This window comes from Helianthus annuus, chromosome 4 (genome assembly GCF_002127325.2).
Source record: "Helianthus annuus cultivar XRQ/B chromosome 4, HanXRQr2.0-SUNRISE, whole genome shotgun sequence".
NCBI lineage: Eukaryota > Viridiplantae > Streptophyta > Magnoliopsida > Asterales > Asteraceae > Helianthus > Helianthus annuus.
This window is the reverse complement of record NC_035436.2, coordinates 183165040-183186723: the sequence shown is the minus strand read 5'-3', so window position 1 is coordinate 183186723 and position 21684 is coordinate 183165040. Positions and strand designations below refer to the sequence as shown.

The following is a 21684-nucleotide window of genomic DNA, read 5'->3' as shown; positions in this document are numbered from 1 at the left end:
GCAAGAAAGAAAATCAAGGAAAGCTTGGCCCAAAATGGGAGGGTCCATACACCATCCTTGAAGCACACAAGGGTGGATCCTACAAGCTAGCTGACCCAGAAGGTAAAAGGCTTCCAAGGCACTGGAATGGAAAAACCTTGAAAAGGTTTCATGTCTAAACGGGAAAGATTGGTTTGTATTTTGCAATGTTGCATTTCAAGAGTTGAACTATGAAAACCTTTTGTAAAAATATCTCTTGAATGAATGAAGTTGTTTTATCAAATTTGTCTTTCTATCCTAAAAACAGGTTGAGAACCTAGCAAGAAACTCCATGGCAAGGGCCATGTAAGGGGTTGAGCTCCCAAGCCACATCGCTCAATAGGTTCAAGGTTGAATGGACCTATATAAGGGGTGAGTTCCTAGATCAATACAACTCCATGAGACTTATTAGCAATAACAAAAAAGTCTCATAGACAGGTTTGGACAGCCTACACCAAATGTTCCTTAAGCCTTAGAAAAATAATCAACAAACAGGCTTACAAAAACAAGAAAATAAATAGGATAGGTGCTATGCCTTCTTGTTAAAAATACCAAGGCAACCCTTTAAGGTATAAAAAACATAAGGACAACGCAAACTCAACAAAGACAAAGTCATAAAAATAATGTAGCCTGAACAAAAATCCTAAGAAACACAAACAAAATTAAACCAAAACACCATGAAGTCTTCAAGACTTCAAGCCCTCGAGATAACAGCTCGAAACCTCAAAGGCTTCAATCTATCTATAGATAGCCAAAAGGCTTAAAGGCTTAAAAGCTTACAACCAACCAAGCTGCCTTAACAAAATAAGCACATGTATAAGAACACAACACAGAAAAAGGTTAAGCATAATATCATAACCAAGAAAGCCTTGAAGGACTTTCAACCATTCAAAAGCAAGTCAAATCAAGCCCTAGTGACTTAAAAGTTAAAAATATTGTTCAAATGGCCACACAGGCCTAACACAACCAACAAGAACCTTAAGGGTTCCTAAAAGCCTAATATTGTTTAAAGATAACATCACAAACCATAAATTGTTTTTAAGTACTAAGAAAGCTACGAATATCCATTAAGCATCGGCAGAAGGCTTGGAGACCCCGCCCTTAGCTTTCTTTGCTTTCTTCAGCTTCTTCGCCTTTGCACCACCATCACCACCAACTGCTGAAGCCTCCAAGCTTGCATCCTTCGAAGCATCCGGTTCAACTGAAGGGGTGTCATCACTATCCCCAGAATAGGACCTCTTCCTCGAAACAGAATCCAAGACTTCAGAGCATACTTTTTCATTAAGGCCTTCGGGTTTCAAATCCTGCAAAACAGTGAGAGGCTTACCAAAACAAGCGGAAACTTGATGGATATAAGGGTAGGTCAGCCTCTCCATCTGTTCCACCGAGCCCTTTAAAACATCGGAAGCCTCAGGGCGAAATAAAGGAGACTTCTCCAAAGGATGTCCAGACTCATGAAGCTTGTACCCAGCGATGAGGCCCTGATGTTTCCCCAAGTTAAGTAATTTTGTGTAAACCTCGCCAAGTGCGGAATTAAACTCCTTGGAGTGGAGAAGGTAGGTAACAACCTGTTGAAAGCCATGCTCAATCAACCATTGATTATCACTGGTGGTTCGGGCAACTGCAGCTTTCAAACCCTCCTTCTCCGCATCAAAAGCCCTTTATTGAACAAACAAAGCTTCCTTGCTTGCCTTCAGCTTCTCTCATCAACCTCAAAGCTCTTCTTAAAATCACTCATCTCAATCTCATGCTGCTTAGACAAATCATCAACCTTCTTCGACCATGCTTCCTCCTTCTCAGCAAAACAAGATATCTCCTTCTTCATCGCGGCAATTGAAGCTTTCATCTTATCCTTCTTCTTGGAAGCTTCTTCATATTCTTGCATCCCTTTAGCGAAACGAGTGACACCTTCAGCCAAAAAGGCAGAAAGGTTGCAGGAACTGAGCATCATCCTAGAAATAAGATGATCAGCTTCCATCTCAGATATGGCGCTTCGAATGCCGGGAGGAGCAAAATGAGCCAGAGCTTCGGCACAAACAGCCGGATCCTTAAAATTATCACCAACCTTAACCCCCCAGTTAGGCACATAAATGTCTTGACCCTCTGAACCTTCGAAGCTCTCAACGCTTTTGACTGACGAACCTTGAATAGCAGGAGTGGCACCTTTCTTGATCAACTTCTTCTTCTTGCTTGAAACAACCAACTCCTTCTCCTTACCCTTGTCAACATCCATAGCTTGATCCGTTGATACCTCAATATCATCACTAACATCGATAGGCTCTGAACCAGAAGGCTGCTCAACACCTTTCAGATGGCGTTGAGAGCGACGAGTGGAACCTTTGGAAGCAGTTTCCTTGGTAAAGCCTTTGACATTCGGAACATTCACATACCCGGAACCCTAAAACCTAAAGCCTTAACAACCACATTCTCACCGGGAATAGCAGCAACATCATCAAAGCCAACATCAGAGGTATCATCGCTTTTAATGAAATCAAGAGCAGACATAACTACAACACAAATAAAAAAGCACATAAGCAAACAATGAAAAAAGGAGTAAAAAGAGCAAGAAAAGAATAAACGCATACCCTTCCCATCTCTAATAAGCACCGGATCCCGGTTGGCCTTTTCCCACAGTTTACTTATACCCAACAACACCAACAAATGCTCAGGGAAGGGGCGAAGCCTCGAAGGGCACTCCCTAAGAGTTTCTAAAAAACGAGTGTTTATGTCAGAGGCAACAGGCTCCGGTTCGTTCAGAACGACATCCGGGTGTCTCCAAACAAGTTTGAAAGGAACAATCTCCTCCGACACCCAGAAAAACCGGTCCTTCCAGACCCCAAGTGTAGAAACCATGGAGGAAATTAAACAAGTATCAACTTGACTGGTCTCAAAGGTGAACCAATCACCATTCTTAGCAAGCCGGAAGAAGCGACGAAAAGACAACAGAGATGGGTCATACCCGGTGGCCCGACACAAAATTTCAAAATGTAAAACCCTAGCCATACCAAGGGGGTGAATCTGACCAAAAGACACTCGGTAATACTCCAAAATATTCAAAACAAAGTTGGAAAAAAGGGTAGCGAAGATTGGAGAACTCAAAATGTTGACAATATAAGGCAATCATACTAGAAGGACATTCATTGATAGATTTATCACAGGCCGGTGCAACCGGTCTATACTTCGTCCCTATACCCCATTCCATACAAAACAAATCGACTTCCTCTTGGGTCAGTCGAGAAAAGGATTTTGCCATATCCTTACAAGCACCCATGATATGAACAAATTAACAAGAAAATAAGCAAAGCAAACTGACCTGATACGAAAAAAGGGGAAAAACTTGAGAGAAAAAGGAGCAAGTGATAATCTTCTAATACAAATATGTAAACAAATGAGATAAAAGATAATTATTAAAGGACGGAATTAATAACCGCCGCCTGACAAACTGCCACGGGTCTTGTCAACTGTCTCGTCAAAATTTTGAAATTCAAAAACACCAACCGTTTCTAACCTTCAAACCTTTGAACCTCTGAAGCCCTTGGACAGTAAAATACACGTATAAAAGTCAGACGTCTTTGAGCAATTCCCCAAAAACCTCTGACTTGGGGGGGCTGATGACGGGGGTAGCTCAAGACAAAATAAAATGACTAAAATACTTGAATGCTCAAAGGGTTAAAGGGTTCGAAGGTTGAAAAATCGATGAGGTGAAGTAAAGCAGTGTGAGAACAGTAAATAGTCACATCCTCGAAATCACTTCACCAACCTACCAGCCGCAAAAGCAATGCAGGTCTCCACAGCACACTCTATTATCCAGGGGTCAAAAGGCTTTAACCCCCGAAAGGGTAAGCCCCTCACTGCAAGCAGGGTCACTAGTCAAATGCATTCCTCTTTGGGAGATGCCTTCTCCTATATATGCGACACTTCATTTACTTCCGGGGACATTCCAGGCCAGCCTTGATTTCCCGAAATCTCTGGCCATACATCATCAGTACTTGCTTCTTGCAAGATACTTTCTTTCACTTCCAACACACACATTCTGTTTGCTCTTTCATCCAAATCTGAACACATTTCAGAAGAGGATCCATAGCAAACAACAAGAACAAACTAGTGAACCTCCTTCCACGTCTTGCAAACGTGGGGGGACCCCGCGACCTGCGTTAGGCAAGGTTGAACCCTTCAACCCTTTTACCTAACCAGCCCAGCTACCATCCTTGGTCTATTATTTGTTGCATCAACAAAAACTAAGTAGCAGATACCCATATTAATTCTCATCATATTGATCAAGAAAACACATGCTAAAATCTTGAAAGATTTAACCATAGATAGACCCGAAACTAACTTAAACCTACAAAACTACAAAGTAACCAACACAAATTCACAAGATACAACCTGAAAACACATTTTTCGACATCGTACCATGAAAAAAGTTGGTCTTTTACGCCTACACTGATCCGGAAAGACACCAAACTGATCATCTCGACAAACTCGAGTCAAAGTCAACATCTTCCTGCTCATAGCATGCAATCGATCCTTGCATGTAATCTTTTAAAGAAGTTAAGTGACACAAACCAGTGGCGAACCCAAGAATTATTTCATGTGGGTGTGGATCAAGGGTTCAACAATATTTTCAAGGGGTACGATCGGGTTTTTTACATATAAAATACACTAACTTTTTTTTTCAAGTGGTGCGTCCGTTCACCTACCATGTACATGAGTCCGCCCTTGGCACAAACGGTAGTTTGTGACGAAACCTCGGGTGTCGCAAAACATAAGGAATCTTTCTTATCATGTATTTTTTATTTCAATTACATTGTATGAATGTACGATAAAAATAATTTTTAGGTGTTACTTCTGAACTTTTGTTCTAGATTCGTCTTATAACTTTTTTTTAAAGAGAACTTCAACTAAAACACACCTCTGACCCAAACGTACAAAAAGGCCAAACAACACACACACCCCGACCCAAACGGGCAAATGGCAGATAATTACAACATATACATAGGATATTTACACCAATCACCCAAGCTAATATAATTACATGACGTTCTATTTTTAAACCAAGTATAACCTCTCGACTTAATCTCCCTCACAATCTCCTGCGGGCTACGACTGATTTGGTTGAAAACCATCTCGTTCCTTCCTTTCCAAATGCTCCAACACGAAATAATCACCAACCCTTGAATGATTTTCTTAGCCTTCTTTCCAACTTGAGAATAATTATGGATATCCAGAATGTCTTTGAACTCAAAAATATAAATCAGAAGAATTTACACCAAACACTTATATTCGCGCAAACCCGAATCACCACTAAACACTAACAACATTGTTGCACTATCTTGTTATCCACAAAATCTCTCCCAATGGTAACTATCACACCATACCACAAAGACACACGCATCTTGTTATCCACTAAATTGTGAAAGCTAAAAACTAGAGGGACAAGACATAAAAATATCCCAAAATAGAAACACTCAACTCCAACTCATCTCCCTTAACGTAACCGCATGTTATATATATTGCATTTATTCATAGACGTCATAGGAAGACCGGATTACATTGGTGCTTATGGGCGGTGGTTTTTGACCACCATACTTCCACATCCCACACCGCTAATCTCCCTCTCTCTCTCCTCACTCTCTCTCTCACACACTGACACACACCACCACAGAATACAGATACTGATACAGATACAGAATCAACATCACTGGTGACCAAAAGGTGATCAAAGTTCAAAGATAGCCTCATGCGTTGAAATCCACCATGCTTTATTTTACTTTCTTAAATCCCACGCAAATTATTAATATTATTCTTTTTCTTCTGGGTTGCTTTATCTTTAATTACTTTTCATATTCGAACATTGCTTGCACACACACCATATATTGGGTTAAAGAATCTTGAATCTTGAATCTTGATCATTGAGGGTGTTTCATAAGACTGACTTTTGTATCTTTTGAGGTGATTAAGGAACTGAGACAAGATTTTTGTTGGATCTTGAAAGCATCATGGATGATGATGAGGTGGCTTTAGGGAAGGGGTCTGTGTTCTTTTATGGTGTGGGTCATGTGCTCAATGACATAACAGCTGCTTGCTGGTTTACTTATCTTTTGGTGTTCATGACAGATATTGGATTATCCCCCAGGTGTGTTTGTAATCAAAATATTTGAGATTTATGTTTTTTTTTAAGGTTTAAGGTTAAAGTTGTTTGATTTAGAGTGTAATGTTGTTTTAATTGTTTTTTTAAGGGATGCTGCTACTGTCATGCTTTCTGGGCAGATAGCTGATGGATTCACAACTATTTTTGCTGGTGAATTGGTATGTTAGAAAATCCCATATCATTAAATTGTTTATTTGTGTCGGGGACGGTTTGTTTTTAGAACCAATTTTATGTTGAGAACTACGCTGCAAAATAAAATAAAATAAAGTACTTGTACGTAGTGCATATTTAAGGTGATAGCGGATAGACAATAATGTAACCGCTTTATGTATCACTTATGGTGCCCGAGTGCAATCGGGATGAGGTTCCGTGTAGGCAAATGCAATTTTTGATATTAGGATATGATCGACATACCGATCGGGATGAAATTTGTGAAGCGCAGTTGGTAATCCCGAATGGTTTTTCCGATCCCATACCGTCATCCCTTAAAGTAAAAGGTACAAGTACATTAGGTGATTCTCGGGGTTCTCAACGTTTTCTTGGTTGTAGAATGAATGGCACTAGTAAAGGATGGTAAAAGTTAGGGATATTTCCGTAATTTTACATTTATTATAAAGTCAACTTAATGGTTGCTTTCCAACATAATAGGCTTAAAAAAGGCTGAAAATTGCAACATATTGTTAGGAATGGTTCATGCTTGTTTCTCAAAAATCATAGTTGTAATTAATTAAGGTTAATGTTACTAAATGGTAATTAAGTTCACTCCTATGGACTTGGTATATAAGGTGCAGGTCAAGCTAACCCACATATGTTACGGTTTTTTGGCTGGCCCTAAGATTCTTGAACGCCAACCGCTAAAATTCTTTAACTTAGGAAAGATCAATCTATAAAAGTTCCATTTGGCCGGCCCTAATATTCTTGAACGCCAACCGCGAAAATTCTTTAATTTAGGAAAGATCAATCTATAAAAGTTCCATTTGAAAATCAAAGTGAAAATTAAAAACAAAAGCGAGTATTGAATTCGATTAAGTACTTAAGTTATTTATTTATAAATAGCTATTGAATAAAGTTATTTCTTTAAATTAGCTATCGGACGGTGCATTAAGTTTTTGTGGTCATGAATACCTCAAAAACCTCATTGTAGCTATCAGTTTGAGCGGTCAATTGCAACAGCAATTTATCATTATTTAGATAACCAACCTGACCCAGATCAGAATTTGAACTAGCACCGAAATTAATCGACACCGGTGGAAAAAAATTAAGCACTGCACACCTCCGTCAATCTAGCTTTATAAGAGTTTTCACTTAAGTTTCAATCTAGCTTTGTTGTTGTTGTTGTCGTTGTTGTAAATGTTTTAGAAGAATTAACTAACGTACTGTAACATGGTATCCCCACCAGGATAGCTATGTGTCAGTTGTGTACGAAGTTCATAAATGTATAGGACTGATGGCATTGATGTTTGTCTGTAAGGTAGTTGATGAGTACATTACAAGATATATTCAGTAATTAATAGAGGCTGCGCGAATACATCAATTTTCATTATAAGAAAAAGAATATAGAGGCTGCGCGCGAGTACATTACAAAATTATCGGTAATAAATAGAGGCTGCGCACGAGTACATAATTTTTCATAAAAAGAAAAAGAAAATCCTAACACTGAAACAAAAGTGAAACAGTGGTCACGACGGTGAAACTTGATTAATGTTTCGTGACGATTACCTTATGACTTAGAAGTACACTAATTGGCCAAAATAGTCGGTTTAAATATAAATCCGAATACGACAGATAGGTGAAGTAAGTTTAAAACTCCCAAAAATTTATAAGCCTTGTGTGTGTTTTAGGTTTAAAATCTTGGATATTGATATATCTTGATCTGTGGTATTTAGTGCTATATGGTCTTATTTTGTGAAAGACTTGACATCAGCATGTGTTGGTTGTTTGGTGGATATGTTGTAGATAGACAGATTCGGACATTTTAAAATATGGCATGGAGGAGGGTCGATACTGGTAGCCGTTTCATTTTCGTCTGTATTTGGAAGCTGTGTTCCTTGTCTTATTTTCGGCAACGAATCCACTACCTTGCAAACACTTGGCTACAGTTTTTTCGCAGCCGTCTTCAATGTGGGATGGGCAGCTACACAAGTCTCACACATGTATTCGTTTTCGTTTGTTTATAGCATCCCCCCTCCCCCCTCTCTTTGATTTCCCATCTTGAAAGTTGGTTGATTAATGTAGGTCTATGGTGAATTGCATCACCCTTAATTCAACAAGTAGGGTAGTTATGACTAGTTGTCGGAATGCATTTTCGATGGTAAGCAGCTTTTAACAAATAAGTATTCATAAAACCAGTTTATGATACTCGAGTATTTTCATATTGATTTTTCATTAAATATGATTGTGAAGGTTGCCAACCTCAGCTTATATGCCATTGCCTTTGTGGTCTTCCATGTTAACCCTTCACAAACTACAAAAGAAATTGAAAATCAGGTACTACGATGAAGAACTATGCTCCACTCGCGTTTTTGTTTGCTTTTCATTGTATTAACTCTTTGTAAATAAACAGTATCGATGGATTGCATACTTGTCGATATTCGTTGGGTGTTGCTTTGTGGTCGTGTTTCACATTGGGACAAAAGAGCCAAGGTATTTGCTTTTTAAAGGGACAAAATTTGAACTTCAGCTTCATACGAATTTTCAGGTTATAATACTTGAAACTTGTTTGTAGATTGAAGGAAGACTCTAAAGGGCATGCTTATCAAAAGATAGCATGGACTTACTGGTTTGAAAAAGTTCTATACTATCAAGTTGCGCTTGTCTACATTTTCACGCGACTAATTACCAACGTGTCTCAGGTTTGGTCTCGTAAACCTCTTGTTTTCATGTGTCATGATAGTATAAACAATTAAACATGAACTTGAACGTACGCATACAAAAACCATGTGCGTTTGAGGTTCATATGAACATTTCAAGAATCCCGAAAGGCGTAACTTTCATTTATTATTGTGGAATGTAGTCATTTCTCGCGTTCTATGTCATCAACGACCTACGAATGGCCCAGTCTTCTAAAGCACTGGTATGTACTTATAGAGTTATATGAAACATGATTTGCTTTGTTGAATTTCAATTTGTGGCTCATTTTTTATGTTATCTGTGAACTTTTTGGTAGATTCCAGCGATGATCTACATTTCCAGCTTTATCGTCTCCATCGTGCTACAGGTCCCCTTTCAAAACTCATTTCCTGATATTACTACTTATGCCTGTTGACTTTCGACAGTCAAAGTGATCTGGTTTTAGATTTGAATTTGAGCTGCTAAGTTTAGTTTAAGAGACAATCTTCACACACATTAGATTCTTAACAAACAGCCTTATTAACACGATCTTGTTGTTAACTCATATACATGTTTTTTCGTATGTATATTTTACATTTTGAAGGTATTGGATTTGACTCTACAGAGTCAAAGATTCTTGATTTAAACATGTAAAATTTTCTGCTTTGTGTTGTCTAGGAACTCACATGGAGCAGCCGACGTTTAAAAATTTTCTTTTCCGTTGGAGGTGTTTTGTGGATACTTTGTGGCTCAGCAATCTTCTTTATGCCAAGCAACTTGAAGAATATCATGTACTTCCTTTCATTCGTCATCGGCATTGCTAATGCTCTCATATCGGTACAACACTTTCTTGACATTATTTGAATTAATCACATACAAGGGTAACTAACATTGGATCGATTTCTGTTTCGAGTGGATGCTAGCCTAAAATAGAAATTGGACCAAAAGTAGTTAACTCATTATGTAACTAATTCATGTTGTTCTCTTTTCAACATTAGTAAGAGTATATAATATGATATATATATATATAGGTCACTGGAATAAGCATGCAAAGCTATCTAGTCGGGGAAGATGTCAAAGGCTGCGCGTTTGTGTATGGATCCTTGAGCTTCCTCGACAAGGTGTCGTGTGGGCTTGCTTTATGGATACTCGAGTCATATCAAAGTAATCCCTTGTCATGCTTCAACTATTGAATATTACACAATCAACTAGTTTGGTGTACAAAGTGAAAAACGATTCGATCACTTGTTGTGGTTTTGCAGATACCTCTACAGCCCTGAAGGATTGCAGCCCAAAGTGTTCATGTTTTTCGGTTTCAAGATACGGGGTTGGTCTTGTGCCTGCCGTTTGTGCACTTGCGGCAGTGGTTGTGACATGCACCATGAAGCTCGAGAAACCCCGGTTAAGACCTTTGAAGGTACCCCTTTTGGAATAGGGTCGGTCAACGCACAAGTTCTTGACCTCTTATCTAGCTTGAACCACATATATTTTTGGTTCATTTGTTTTAAACTCGATTCGAGTTATCTATTTTTAGAATTTTATCTATTGACATCCAACAAACTTGATTATTAATGGTGGGTGGAAGCATAAGTTATGAAAGTATTATTAATTGCTAGTGATTTTTTAGTTAATGTTGTACACAATTTGGCTGGTTGAACCCTTGATTAAGGCTCGTCACTGTCAAGGGTAAAGGTGCAACCAAAGGCACTCCTTTAGAACTTTAGCTTTTTTTAGTGCTAGCTTCACTGCCAAAGTAGATTCATGTGAATCCACATGTTTTGGTCATGGCCTTGATCCATATCTTTAGGAAAAGGGAGAATTTCATATAAAGTTTAATACGGGGTAGAGATAAAGCTGTCTACATCTTACCCTCCTTAGACCCCACTTTAGCTTTGCTATTGGTGGGATATACTGAGTATGATGATGATGATCATTTTTTTATTAATAGCTGGAAAAAAAATATGGACAGTTAAAGAGTGACTCATCAAGAAATGAGTTGATTTTTTCAAGAACGGTTAAGTCACACTCTTTAAACCTAGTTATAATTGTTTTCCACCGGACTTAAACCCACACCACTTGAGGAGTGATACATTTTTCAACACCTTTATACCACTAGGCAAGATAGCCTTTGATAAATTAGTTGATTCTATGGGTACATGTGGGTCTAAAATTAGTTATATAACGAGTCAATTTGGTTTTATTCACATTATACAACGAATCCTTTTGGATCAATATTATAAAACTTGTTAACTTATAATGCGTTCAAATAGGTGAGCATCACCAACCACCATTGTGTGTCGACACCACATACTAGACACAACCTGTCCTGGGGACGCTTTGGGGACGGAAACGCCAATGGGGATGGATCCAAAACGTTTCCGGGTTAATGGGGACGGCTCCAAAACGTTTTAGGGGCGTTTCTATTTATTGTTAGGGTTTTTACCCTTTCAAATTCCAAAAACAACCGTCGGCCTTTCATGCGTCAATATAACACCACGATTAACAATCTTCACTTCTCAATTCATCAATCATCATCAATATTCATCATCGATTATGGCTTCACAAGAAACACAAGGCTCATCATCTACACCAGTAGAAGAACCTCCATTGTGGGACTATGACTAAAATTGAAAAGCAAGGTGCAGTAGGAGGAACTTGTAATTTTAAGTGTTTTTGATTCAATGGAAGATGTTGGGTTTTCGGAGCTTGTCAATCTCTCGCTAGGTGACCCGGAATTTGAAAATGATTTGATTATTGATAATTAAATCACCTATGGTTGATGTAGTGTTTTTGGAGATTACACTTTACATCAATATATATCTTATTTTGGACTTTGTTTAATATATTTTTATTTTTTATATTTTTTTCGTACCTTTGCCGTACTCGTATCTTGAATTTTTGAGTTTTGTCATTCCCCGTATTCGCATCGTCCCCGTAACACAACCCACCCCCCGCCACCACTTTCATCTCCACACAATTGTCACCATTTCCTCCACCTTGGCCCCCTCCACTAGTGAGTAGTGGCACAACCGTCCTCGCTATTCGTAGCCATTAACCATTATAAAAGCAAATTATGTTCGGTACCCTTCCTCCTCCCCCCTTAAAACGACTCAAGTCAAGACACATCCATTATGTACGGTCAAAAACCATTTTGACCATAACTCATTTTGGTTAAATCCTAGTATGATCCGTACCTGGTTTTTCCTGGTATTTGGCCTAACTCAATCGTTTAATGAAGTTTAATAACATGTTTAAGAAATTATCACTACTGGATTAATGGAAATGCATATTTAGTTTAGAATAGTTCTAAAAGTGTTATGTATATACTACCACCAAGTACCAACCATGTCCAAACTAAAAATCCAATATAACTGGTATAACTAAAAGAAAAAGATGATGAGAGAAAAAAAAAACAATTCATATGTTAAATGTCACTGTTTTGTGATAAAAAAGTATGTGAAGACTTGGTGGGAGAATTTTTTTTTTTTTTTTTTTTTTTTTTTTTTTTTTGTAATTCAGTGATTTATATAAACAATAAATAAAGAGAAGAAAACTAGCATCCTAAAACTCAACGGTCTTTTATGATAACATATAATAAACTATAAATATACAATATTATTGGGTCTTCTTAGTTCTCTATTGGATCATAATGATAAAATGTAAGTTTAGTTTGTTTTTCTAATCATGGTTGCGATAAATTACTATTTGGATTTACAAACGACGACAAGTTTTTTTTATCATCCTCCAAAATGATTGTACTGGCAATTTACTGATGTATTCATTAGCGATGATATACCGCATATCCTTCACATGTGAATTACTTTAAGTATTCTCGGCGAAAATACAATTGATAATCCGTCTATTAATAATTAATTTTGAAAGATCTAATATACATTTTATGGAAATTCATGGAAAATAAAAATAAGATATGAACATTTTTTACTAAACTTACCATAAACCAAATAAAAAATTAATTACAATAAAATTAAATGCAATATATTTTTATGCAAAATATAAATAAAGTCCGTCTAAGTAGTGGGAAGGTGTTCGGGTGTCATGATCCTGAATGTTGTCTAAACATATATTTTATTCTTTCTTGGATGTGAGTCAACTTTTTGCGTCATCCCTCGATTTTTTTTGGTCCTCCTCTGCCTTTCTTCGGTTCCACTCCATTTCCTTCCACAACCTCTCCACCTCTGCCTCATGTATCCACTGTTTGGCTAGCACCTCGGCATTCTACATCTCCGCTGCTACCGATTTTTCTTGTAAGGTACCAACCTACAAACTTTAATCAAATGATTAATATGTGTTGATGATATAACAATTAACAAACATGTTATATAAAAAGAATAACATACATCTTGATTATATATCAACATTTATACTAAAAATGTGGGACCCATAGAGATTTTGGTTCTTAAACTTTTTTAAAGCCGAGAATCATTTATTTAATTAACTTACATTTATTTTCAGAGTCCAAACATGTTAACGTTATTACAAGGCTAAATTGCATTTTTCGTCCGTTATGTTTCAATGTTACGACAGACGTTGTCCTTTAACTTTAAAAATTACACTCTATGTCCTTTATGTTTGCAATCATTAACGGACGGTGTCTTTTCAGCTAAACCCAGTTAACTTTTTATGTTAAAACCCCTCTTTGTAAAACTCCTTAACAACAAGGACCATATGTGTTAACTTTTATGTTAAAACCCTTCTTCCTCCCACAGTCAAAACCTCCGTTGTCACCATCTCATCCATCTTCTCATCTGGATCGTCAAATCTGTACACCGGAGCCGCCGGAGCATCATCCGAACACTTCCTCAACGAGTTTAACGTCACAAGTCCGTCGAATAACTTCTCGTTGAAGAAGATACGAGGCACGACGGAGGATCCTGTCCGTTCGATCAGTTCAATCTCGCGTGTTGGAAATAGGCTTTCTGGTACTCTATTTCATGATAATTCGTCAAGAAACTACAATGATTTGAATGTTTTTTTTCTTGAACGTAAGCAACAACATCATAATTCGTCAAGAAACTGCAAATGTTGGTGTTAATTGCAAATGTTTGAAGTTCCTAGATGCTTCAGAGAACCAGATTTCCGGTCAGATTCCAAAGAGTCTCGTGAATCTTAGAAATCTAACAGTTCCTGTTCTCAACAACAACAAATTATTGGGTGAAATTCCTTCTGTTTTTTTGACTTCAAAGTCTCATGTGAAGTTTAACTTTTCGTTCAATAACTTGTCTGGATCGATAAGGACAGATAACGATGCAATAAACTACAAACGGATTGTCATTAACCCTTTACTTCATGGTTGCCAATTTGTTAGTTTATCATCATCGCCACCAGAAGAATCATGGCCCGTCGGTTTCGACTCGTTAAACGATACTCATTCTTCAGATTCTCTGATGGAGGAAAGAAGGGTGCAAATTCTTTTGAGCTGATATTGATTATAATTCCATCAATTGTCATCATCATTGTTGTTGCCTTTGTTATTGTATATCTTTACCAGAGAAAACGAAAACCGAACCCGGTGGTTGCCGGAATCTCACCTCGTCGTCCTTCTCTTTCGCCTTCCGTTTATCAGAACTAACTTCGTCGAAAAGTTTACAGAATTTGAGTGTTGCACATATGGTCCCTGTTGTTAAGGAGTTTTACAAAGAGCGTTTTAACATAAAAAGTTAATTGGGTTTAGATGAAAGGACACCGCCCGTTAATGATTGCAAACATAAAAAACATAGAGTGTAATTTTTAAAATTAAAGGACAGCGTCTGTCGAAACATTGAAACATAAAGGACGAAAAGTGCAATTTAGCCTTATTACAAACTATAAATCTAAACATCTAACTATTAAATTCTTAAGGACTAAAACCGTAATATGACTATACCATAGTGACCATTCATGTAACTAAATGCAGGAAAAACACAAGAATCGAGAAACCGATCTTGGAGGGTTTCTTTCTTCTTGGCGCTCATCATCGCCCCTCTAACTTCTTCAGTTTTCATTCCATTTTTCTTAAAAATTTTTGATTCATTCAAATATTCATTTCTTTTTAGAAACTCAACCGTAGATAGACACACACACACACCATCTATATCTATATAAATATAAATATATATATTCACATACCAAAATGAGTGTAGATCTAGCTTCAAACAGCCATGGAAACCTGGACGAACAAATTTCACAGCTCATGCAGTGCAAGCCCTTATCAGAGCCAGAGGTTTCACCACATTGTCATTTAATTTTACTTTATTTATTTTGCAATTTTAGGGTTTTCTGTTTAAATTTCAATTACATGTATGTTAAAGTTTTAAACTTTGCATCTTAGATTGTGTGTTTTTGATAGATCTGAAATTAATCTTATTTGGGTATTAGTGTTTGGTTAATTTTAATTGCCTTTTATGAAGGGGTTACTATTTAATTATATTTTCTTGATTTGGTTTGCAATTTCATGAATTTGTTTATTATTATGTGGAAATTGTGGTTTCAGGAGCTATTTATAGAGTTTTAACTGTGTTATTTGGAATGTGGTTCACTTGAATGTTATTCTGGTGTGTAGGGGTGTCCACGGTTCGGTTCGGTTTTGAGCTGAAACCCAAACCGATATAATCGGTTTTTATATTTTTGAAAACCGAACTGTCGGTTATTTCGGTTAATTGGGTTATTGTTTGGTTACGGTTAAAAATCCGTTTTTTAGTTATGTTTTTGCTGTTGTGTGTCTGTTGGGAAAGTGTGAACAAAATACACTTGTTGGGTAAACCTATTTAGTGTTTTTTGTTCTGTTTTGTTTAATAATTTCTACCAAAATACACTCGTAAGCTACCGTTTGTTCACCTTTATAAGTTACTATTTAGTGTATGTATTACATATCATCAGTTGTCTCGCCTAGACAGAAACTGTAGTTTGGGTACCCAAACAGGAAAACACTAAATCACTCACTCACTACCAAATCCAAATGAAAAAGTGTTTACTTCATCAAAACATGCAATATTTATAACACACTGTTGCATTACGTTAGGCATAAACATAATAAAATATGAAATAGGCGTATTATAACCTATCGGTTCGGTTCGTTTTTTTGTTGCGGTTATTGAAAATGATTATCCGAAAACCGAACCGTCGGTTTTTATTTCGGTTTGGTTATTTCGGTTACAGTTCGGTTTGGTTATTTCGGTTACAGTTCGGTTATTTTGTTTTCTGCTCACCCCTACTGGTGTGACTAGAGTTTGAAGAATGAAGGTGGGTAAAAATGATATTATTATTTTTTTTTTCACTAAATTAGGACTAGAAAGGGATTGACATTAAATTACTATTATGTTTATATGTGTTCATGTTTTATTTATAATAAGAAATTATCGATGATATCGTGGACGTATACTCATCGTTGTATGCATGCTTTTTTTGTGGATTTAGGTAAAGACATTATGTGAGAAGGCGAAAGAGATATTGATGAAGGAAAGCAATGTTCAGGTATGACCGTATGACCATACAAGATTTCGTTCTTCGGCTCAGTTAAAAAATGTAGATTTGAGCCATTGTTTTGTTGCTCGGATGCTTTATAACCTTCACTAAATTATAAGCTGCAATTTTGCAACTTCTGATTTTATCACATATAGTTGAAAAATTGACCCATTTCAGTTGTTAGCGTTGGGTTGTAATAGGCTTATGTAACAACTGATTGCAAGACAAACGGGTCGTCACATGGATATTTCACTAATAAAGTGTTTGGATGTTTGCGTCTTCTGCAGCCCGTTAAGAGCCCTGTGACTATTTGTGGTGATATTCATGGGCAGTTTCATGATCTTGCTGAACTTTTTCGCATTGGAGGAAAGGTATTTTTTTTTATATAAACTGTTTTTTGCGATAATTCTGGGTTCTGTTATTAATTATACAACTATCAATTAACTTCATGAATATTTTACTGTTTGCTTACTGGCAGTGTCCGGATACAAATTACTTGTTCATGGGCGATTATGTGGATCGAGGGTATTATTCTGTTGAAACAGTCACGGTAAGCAATCATATTAATCATGTTTTTATTCTGTATCTATCATCCTTTACACATCTATATCATTGTTAACTTATGAACTGTGCAAAATGTGTGCCTTTTATCTATTTGGGATTTTGGGAATGAGGTAACATTATTTACTTGTCGTTTATTTTGTTCAGTTGTTGGTCGCTTTGAAGCTGAGATATCCTCAGAGAATCACTATTTTACGAGGAAATCATGAAAGTCGGCAGGTGCTGCTTCATCTGTTGTGAAATTTTATAGTTTGGTGTTTTTGTAACGATATTAATTAGATGTGGAATAATGGGTAGGCTAGGTCAAGGTGTTCAGTATTTGATTCGGATTCGAAAAATAAAAAATTCGACTCGATTTGAATTTGATTATCAAGTTTCAAATTCGGTTTTCAAATATTCGAGTTTGATTCGATTCTAATTCGAGTTAAGTAATTTAATTCGAATCGAATACGAATGTATGATTTTTAATTAGATTTGATGCGAAATTCAAATTCAAATTCAAATTATACATATATATGTTTTGTATATACATATATACATGAATATATACACACATGTGGAAAAAACCTTTTAAATTTTGGTCAAACCATAGTTGTTAATGGCGAATAGCGACAAATAGCGATAAGGTACCTATATGCTACATAGCGAATAACGATAAATAGTGGGCGGCAATTTTATAAATAGTGATACACTAGAATTTTTTTTTTAAATTTCATATGTATATTATATCAAAATACCCTGATATATATGCTATTTTACATGTATATTTAACAAAAACCTAAAATCCAACTATTTTGTAGCTATATTTAATTTCTATTTATAATAAAAAACAAAAAAAAGTGTCGCTATTCTCGCTATCCATCGCTACAACCCTAATAGCGACACTATACCTATACGCTACTTAGCGCGCTATAGTGATCGCTAGGATCGCTATTGACAACTATGGGTCAAACTCTGAAAGCCCTTATAATTAGTTTATAGTAGTTTTAAAAATAAAAGTAAAAGTATTTATTACTTATGGCGAATTTGAATTATATCGAATTTATTCGAACTCGAGCTTCTAATACGAATCGAATCGAATTTTGAATTGAGCATAGAATTCGAATCGAATAAATCAAATCTTAATTGAATACGAATTCAGGTAAAAAAAATATAAAAATTCGATTCGATTAATTTGAAAATTTGTTATTCAATTCGATGAACACCCCTAAGGCTAGGCAAGTTGTTTAATGAGTAAAATTATCGAGTAATTTTTTTTCGGTACAGGTCGAAATTGATCAAGTTAGGTTTGTTGACCAAAAAACTCTTTTTGTCCAAAGTTTTAAATTATTTATAAATAGTTGCTTTCGTTTATGATTTAAACCTTTTATATTAATATTAATTTTTAGATATATTATGAGGTTTTATGCATTAAAAGCACACTGTAGGTGACTCACTTGTCTCGTTTTTTTGTTATTATTCTATTGACGTGGCTATAACTAATAATCTGAATACATTTGTTAACAGATCACACAAGTCTATGGGTTTTATGATGAATGCCTCCGGAAGTGAGTTCCTTGCATTCTAGTATCTGAAATCATATGTATTTACTTGTGGAGTTTTTTATAAAATAGTTTCAAGACATCTAAAAAGCAGTTGTTTGCAACATGGATGGATACCTAGCAAATATATTAGCTATTTAAAAAATAAAAAAAATAGTAACTTCTTTTTTTTTTTTTAATTTAAAATGGCATTGTTGCTCCTCTGTTGACCATTACAGAGTTGCACCTTTCTAGCCCGTTTAAAACAGTTATATTGAATATTCACCATCACATATCGTTGTTGGTATTCGTTGATTTACAGGTATGGCAGTGCTAATGTTTGGAAGATGTTTACAGATCTTTTTGACTATTTCCCTTTGACTGCATTGGTATGTCTGTTCTCTTCTTTTCGTCCATTCATTTGCTAACTAGAGTGTTATACGGTTTTCGTCTCTGTGGTTTGGCCCATGGTTTTGAAAAACGCCTGAGGCGCCCTCGAGGCGAAACGGCCAAAAAACGAGTCTGAGGCGCGCCTCATGGGGTTTTTACTGCGCCTCAGGTGCGCCTCATGGGATTTTCATAGTTGTTTTTGAAGTTTTGACTTTTTGTGTCAATTTCAAGCATTACATGTCTTTTTTATGTATGTTTTTGATGTTTTGATGATGAAATTAGTTAGTATTATTATTTTTATAATATATATAATTTTTGTATTCATTTATTAATACCGCCTCGGCCTTACGCCTCGTTTCGCCTCGAGGCTTACGCCTCGTGAGGCGAAGGAAAAACGCCTCGAAACTCGTTTCCGTTCTTTTAAACCTTGGTTTGGCCAAAATAACGGTTTTAACTTAAATTTTATTATAAGAGGTGTAATTTGGTTATATAACATAAAGATTCAACAAAAATCTCACTTTTGTCGTTCATGTTTTCATATATTTGTATGGCAATTGTTTTGCTAATGTTTATGCATTTTGGAAAGCACATTAAATCATTAACCACATTAATCTTCATTTCTAGGTTGAATCAGAAATTTTTTGTCTTCATGGTGGGTTGTCACCATCCATTGAAACACTTGATAGTATAAGAAGTTTCGATCGCGTTCAAGAGGTTCCACACGAGGGTCCAATGTGTGATCTTTTGTGGTCTGACCCAGATGACCGTTGCGGTTGGGGTATCTCACCTCGTGGAGCTGGTTACACCTTTGGCCAGGTACGTCTTCTTTTTTCACCATGCAGTCCATTTCTTTACACGAACTTGATTAATATTGTCATGTTTGTCTATGTAGTTAATATCACGATATATCGGTTGTCGGTCCTCTGGTGAGATATCGGTGCGAAATATCGGTCAGAATATCAGTACCGATATTGGACCGATATATCACCGATTTTCCCGATATCAGTACTTTTCTTCTTAGTTCTACCATTCAACTCTCTCCTTATTGCTGCTATTAGTAGTGGCGGAACCAGAACGATTTAGTTAGGGGGTCATCATAAAGCTTATATTATATTCTATACTGTTTCAAATTAGGGGGTCCATCTCTAAGTTTGTTATTCAAAAACTCAAGATTTATAAATAAAAATTCAAAAAGTTCCGGCGACCGGAGGGTCAACGGACCCTCTTGACCCCCCTCTGGTTCCGCCCCTGGCTATTAGTGTTTTAAGTCTTAATTAGTTCCTACTTGCTACAATTGTAGTGTTTTGCAAGTTGCAAAAGGTTAATTTGTTAATGGTAGGAAAATATACTAAACTGTTAGTGTTAAATTGCTATATATATAAATTCAACATGATATTAAAATTACCGATATCCCACCACGATAACCGACATCTCAAATATCGGTTCTTGGTCAATATCCGATATTTTACCGCATTAACTGCTTAGATGTTTGTTAACAGGACATATCTGAGCAATTTAACCACAGCAACAACTTAAAGCTCATTGCTAGAGCTCATCAGCTGGTAATGGAGGGATTCAACTGGGGGCATGTAAGTACAAAAGTTTTAAACTTTATTAGTTCTTGAGGTTACTATGGACTTATATTTATATTTGTGTTGGTGGGAACCGTTTTTTAATGTTGGTGTTTGTTTACGACAGGACCAAAAAGTTGTAACTATCTTTAGTGCACCAAACTATTGTTATCGATGTGGGAACATGGCTTCTATACTGGAGGTCGATGATTGCAATGGCCACACATTCATCCAGGTTTCATAAAGATTATATTGTTATTGAAATGAAATGTTGTTATCGATGTGCACATCAACATGCATATAATATGACAGATTTGACAAAACGGATAAAACATATATTTAATTTATTTCGATAATATGATTATTTTTTGAATAAATGATATTGGACACTTTGGGCGACTTTTGACCCGTTAGCAGATTTTTTATTTTTATTTTTTGTAATCCGTCGAACATTATTAATGAAAATTATATGCTATGCAGTTTGACCCGGCGCCTAGAAGAGGCGAACCTGATGTCACGAGAAGAACACCTGATTATTTCTTGTGAAGTTGAGTAATACTCGTGGCTGGTTGAATCGGTGTTTTGATCTAACAAATATCGGCGAAAGTTCTTCATTGGTGGATGCGCGAAGGGGCTGTAAAATTCCGGTCTCTAATTTTTATTATTTTTTCGCAATTCAATTTAATTTTAACCTATCTCAGCTTTTATCAATGATTAATTTATCAGTGTTTGATTTTTATGTATAATTGATTTTGTGCACTTGAATTTTTAAAACTTGGATCAAAGGAAAATGCAATCCTGCTAGTGGCTATAGGTTTAAATTATGAATGGTCAAGATGATATGCACCCTGAGCAGGTCTCACCTTTGGTTTTTTTTGAACCGGTCAAAACCGATATTAGCCGACATGAAGCGGTTACTTGTTTACGTATGAGATCGGTTACAAATACAGAGGACCGAACCTGATCGGTTACAAAAATGTCTTTTTCATTGATGGTATAAATAAATACAGAGCACCAAGCGGCCGAGATTAAAACACCCAAAACGTTATATAAAAACATTCACAATGTGACATTTCGTTCAAACCCGTATAGTATAAACCTATATTAACTAAAAAGGCGTCAAATAAAATAAGCATAAAGCCAAACCATATCAACCAATTATATAAACTAAAAAGAAAGCGTT

At 36.3% G+C, this 21684-nt stretch overlaps 2 protein-coding genes across 3 annotated transcripts; both read left to right on the top strand.

Annotated features, from left to right (window-relative positions):
- Positions 1-5496: 5496 nt before the first annotated feature.
- On the top strand, positions 5497-10629 carry LOC110937298 (major facilitator superfamily domain-containing protein 12). 2 transcript variants are annotated; one of them, XM_022179696.2, is made up of 13 exons: positions 5497-5733; positions 5971-6154; positions 6258-6327; positions 8126-8322; positions 8405-8480; positions 8573-8656; positions 8733-8812; positions 8895-9021; positions 9183-9242; positions 9336-9386; positions 9677-9835; positions 10030-10162; positions 10261-10613. In XM_022179696.2, the coding sequence occupies exons 2-13, from the start codon at positions 6018-6020 to the stop codon at positions 10431-10433; spliced, it is 1347 nt and encodes a 448-aa protein (XP_022035388.1). In that variant the 5' UTR covers positions 5497-5733; positions 5971-6017; the 3' UTR covers positions 10434-10613. The 2 variants fall into 2 exon arrangements, with proteins under 2 accessions (XP_022035388.1, XP_022035387.1); XM_022179695.1 differs by having other exon boundaries at positions 5498-5733; positions 5980-6154; positions 10261-10629.
- A 4290-nt stretch (positions 10630-14919) lies between these two features.
- On the top strand, positions 14920-21305 carry LOC110937299 (serine/threonine-protein phosphatase PP2A-2 catalytic subunit). Its single transcript, XM_022179697.2, has 11 exons — positions 14920-15218; positions 16412-16468; positions 16747-16830; positions 16938-17009; positions 17168-17239; positions 18527-18567; positions 18863-18929; positions 19555-19746; positions 20430-20519; positions 20629-20736; positions 20982-21305. The coding sequence occupies exons 1-11, from the start codon at positions 15129-15131 to the stop codon at positions 21045-21047; spliced, it is 939 nt and encodes a 312-aa protein (XP_022035389.1). The 5' UTR covers positions 14920-15128; the 3' UTR covers positions 21048-21305.
- Positions 21306-21684: the final 379 nt, after the last annotated feature.

Bases quoted from the DNA above. Each gene is read 5' to 3' on its own strand.
- LOC110937298 (XM_022179695.1), top strand. From the start codon at position 6,018: ATGGATGATGATGAGGTGGCTTTAGGGAAGGGGTCTGTGTTCTTTTAT. The intron at 9,243-9,335 runs GTATGTACTTAT...ACTTTTTGGTAG, and splicing joins CCCAGTCTTCTAAAGCACTG to ATTCCAGCGATGATCTACAT. The intron at 9,387-9,676 runs GTCCCCTTTCAA...TGTGTTGTCTAG, and splicing joins TCGTCTCCATCGTGCTACAG to GAACTCACATGGAGCAGCCG.
- LOC110937299 (XM_022179697.2), top strand. From the start codon at position 15,129: ATGAGTGTAGATCTAGCTTCAAACAGCCATGGAAACCTGGACGAACAA. The intron at 16,469-16,746 runs GTATGACCGTAT...CGTCTTCTGCAG, and splicing joins TGAAGGAAAGCAATGTTCAG to CCCGTTAAGAGCCCTGTGAC. The intron at 18,568-18,862 runs GTGAGTTCCTTG...GTTGATTTACAG, and splicing joins TATGATGAATGCCTCCGGAA to GTATGGCAGTGCTAATGTTT.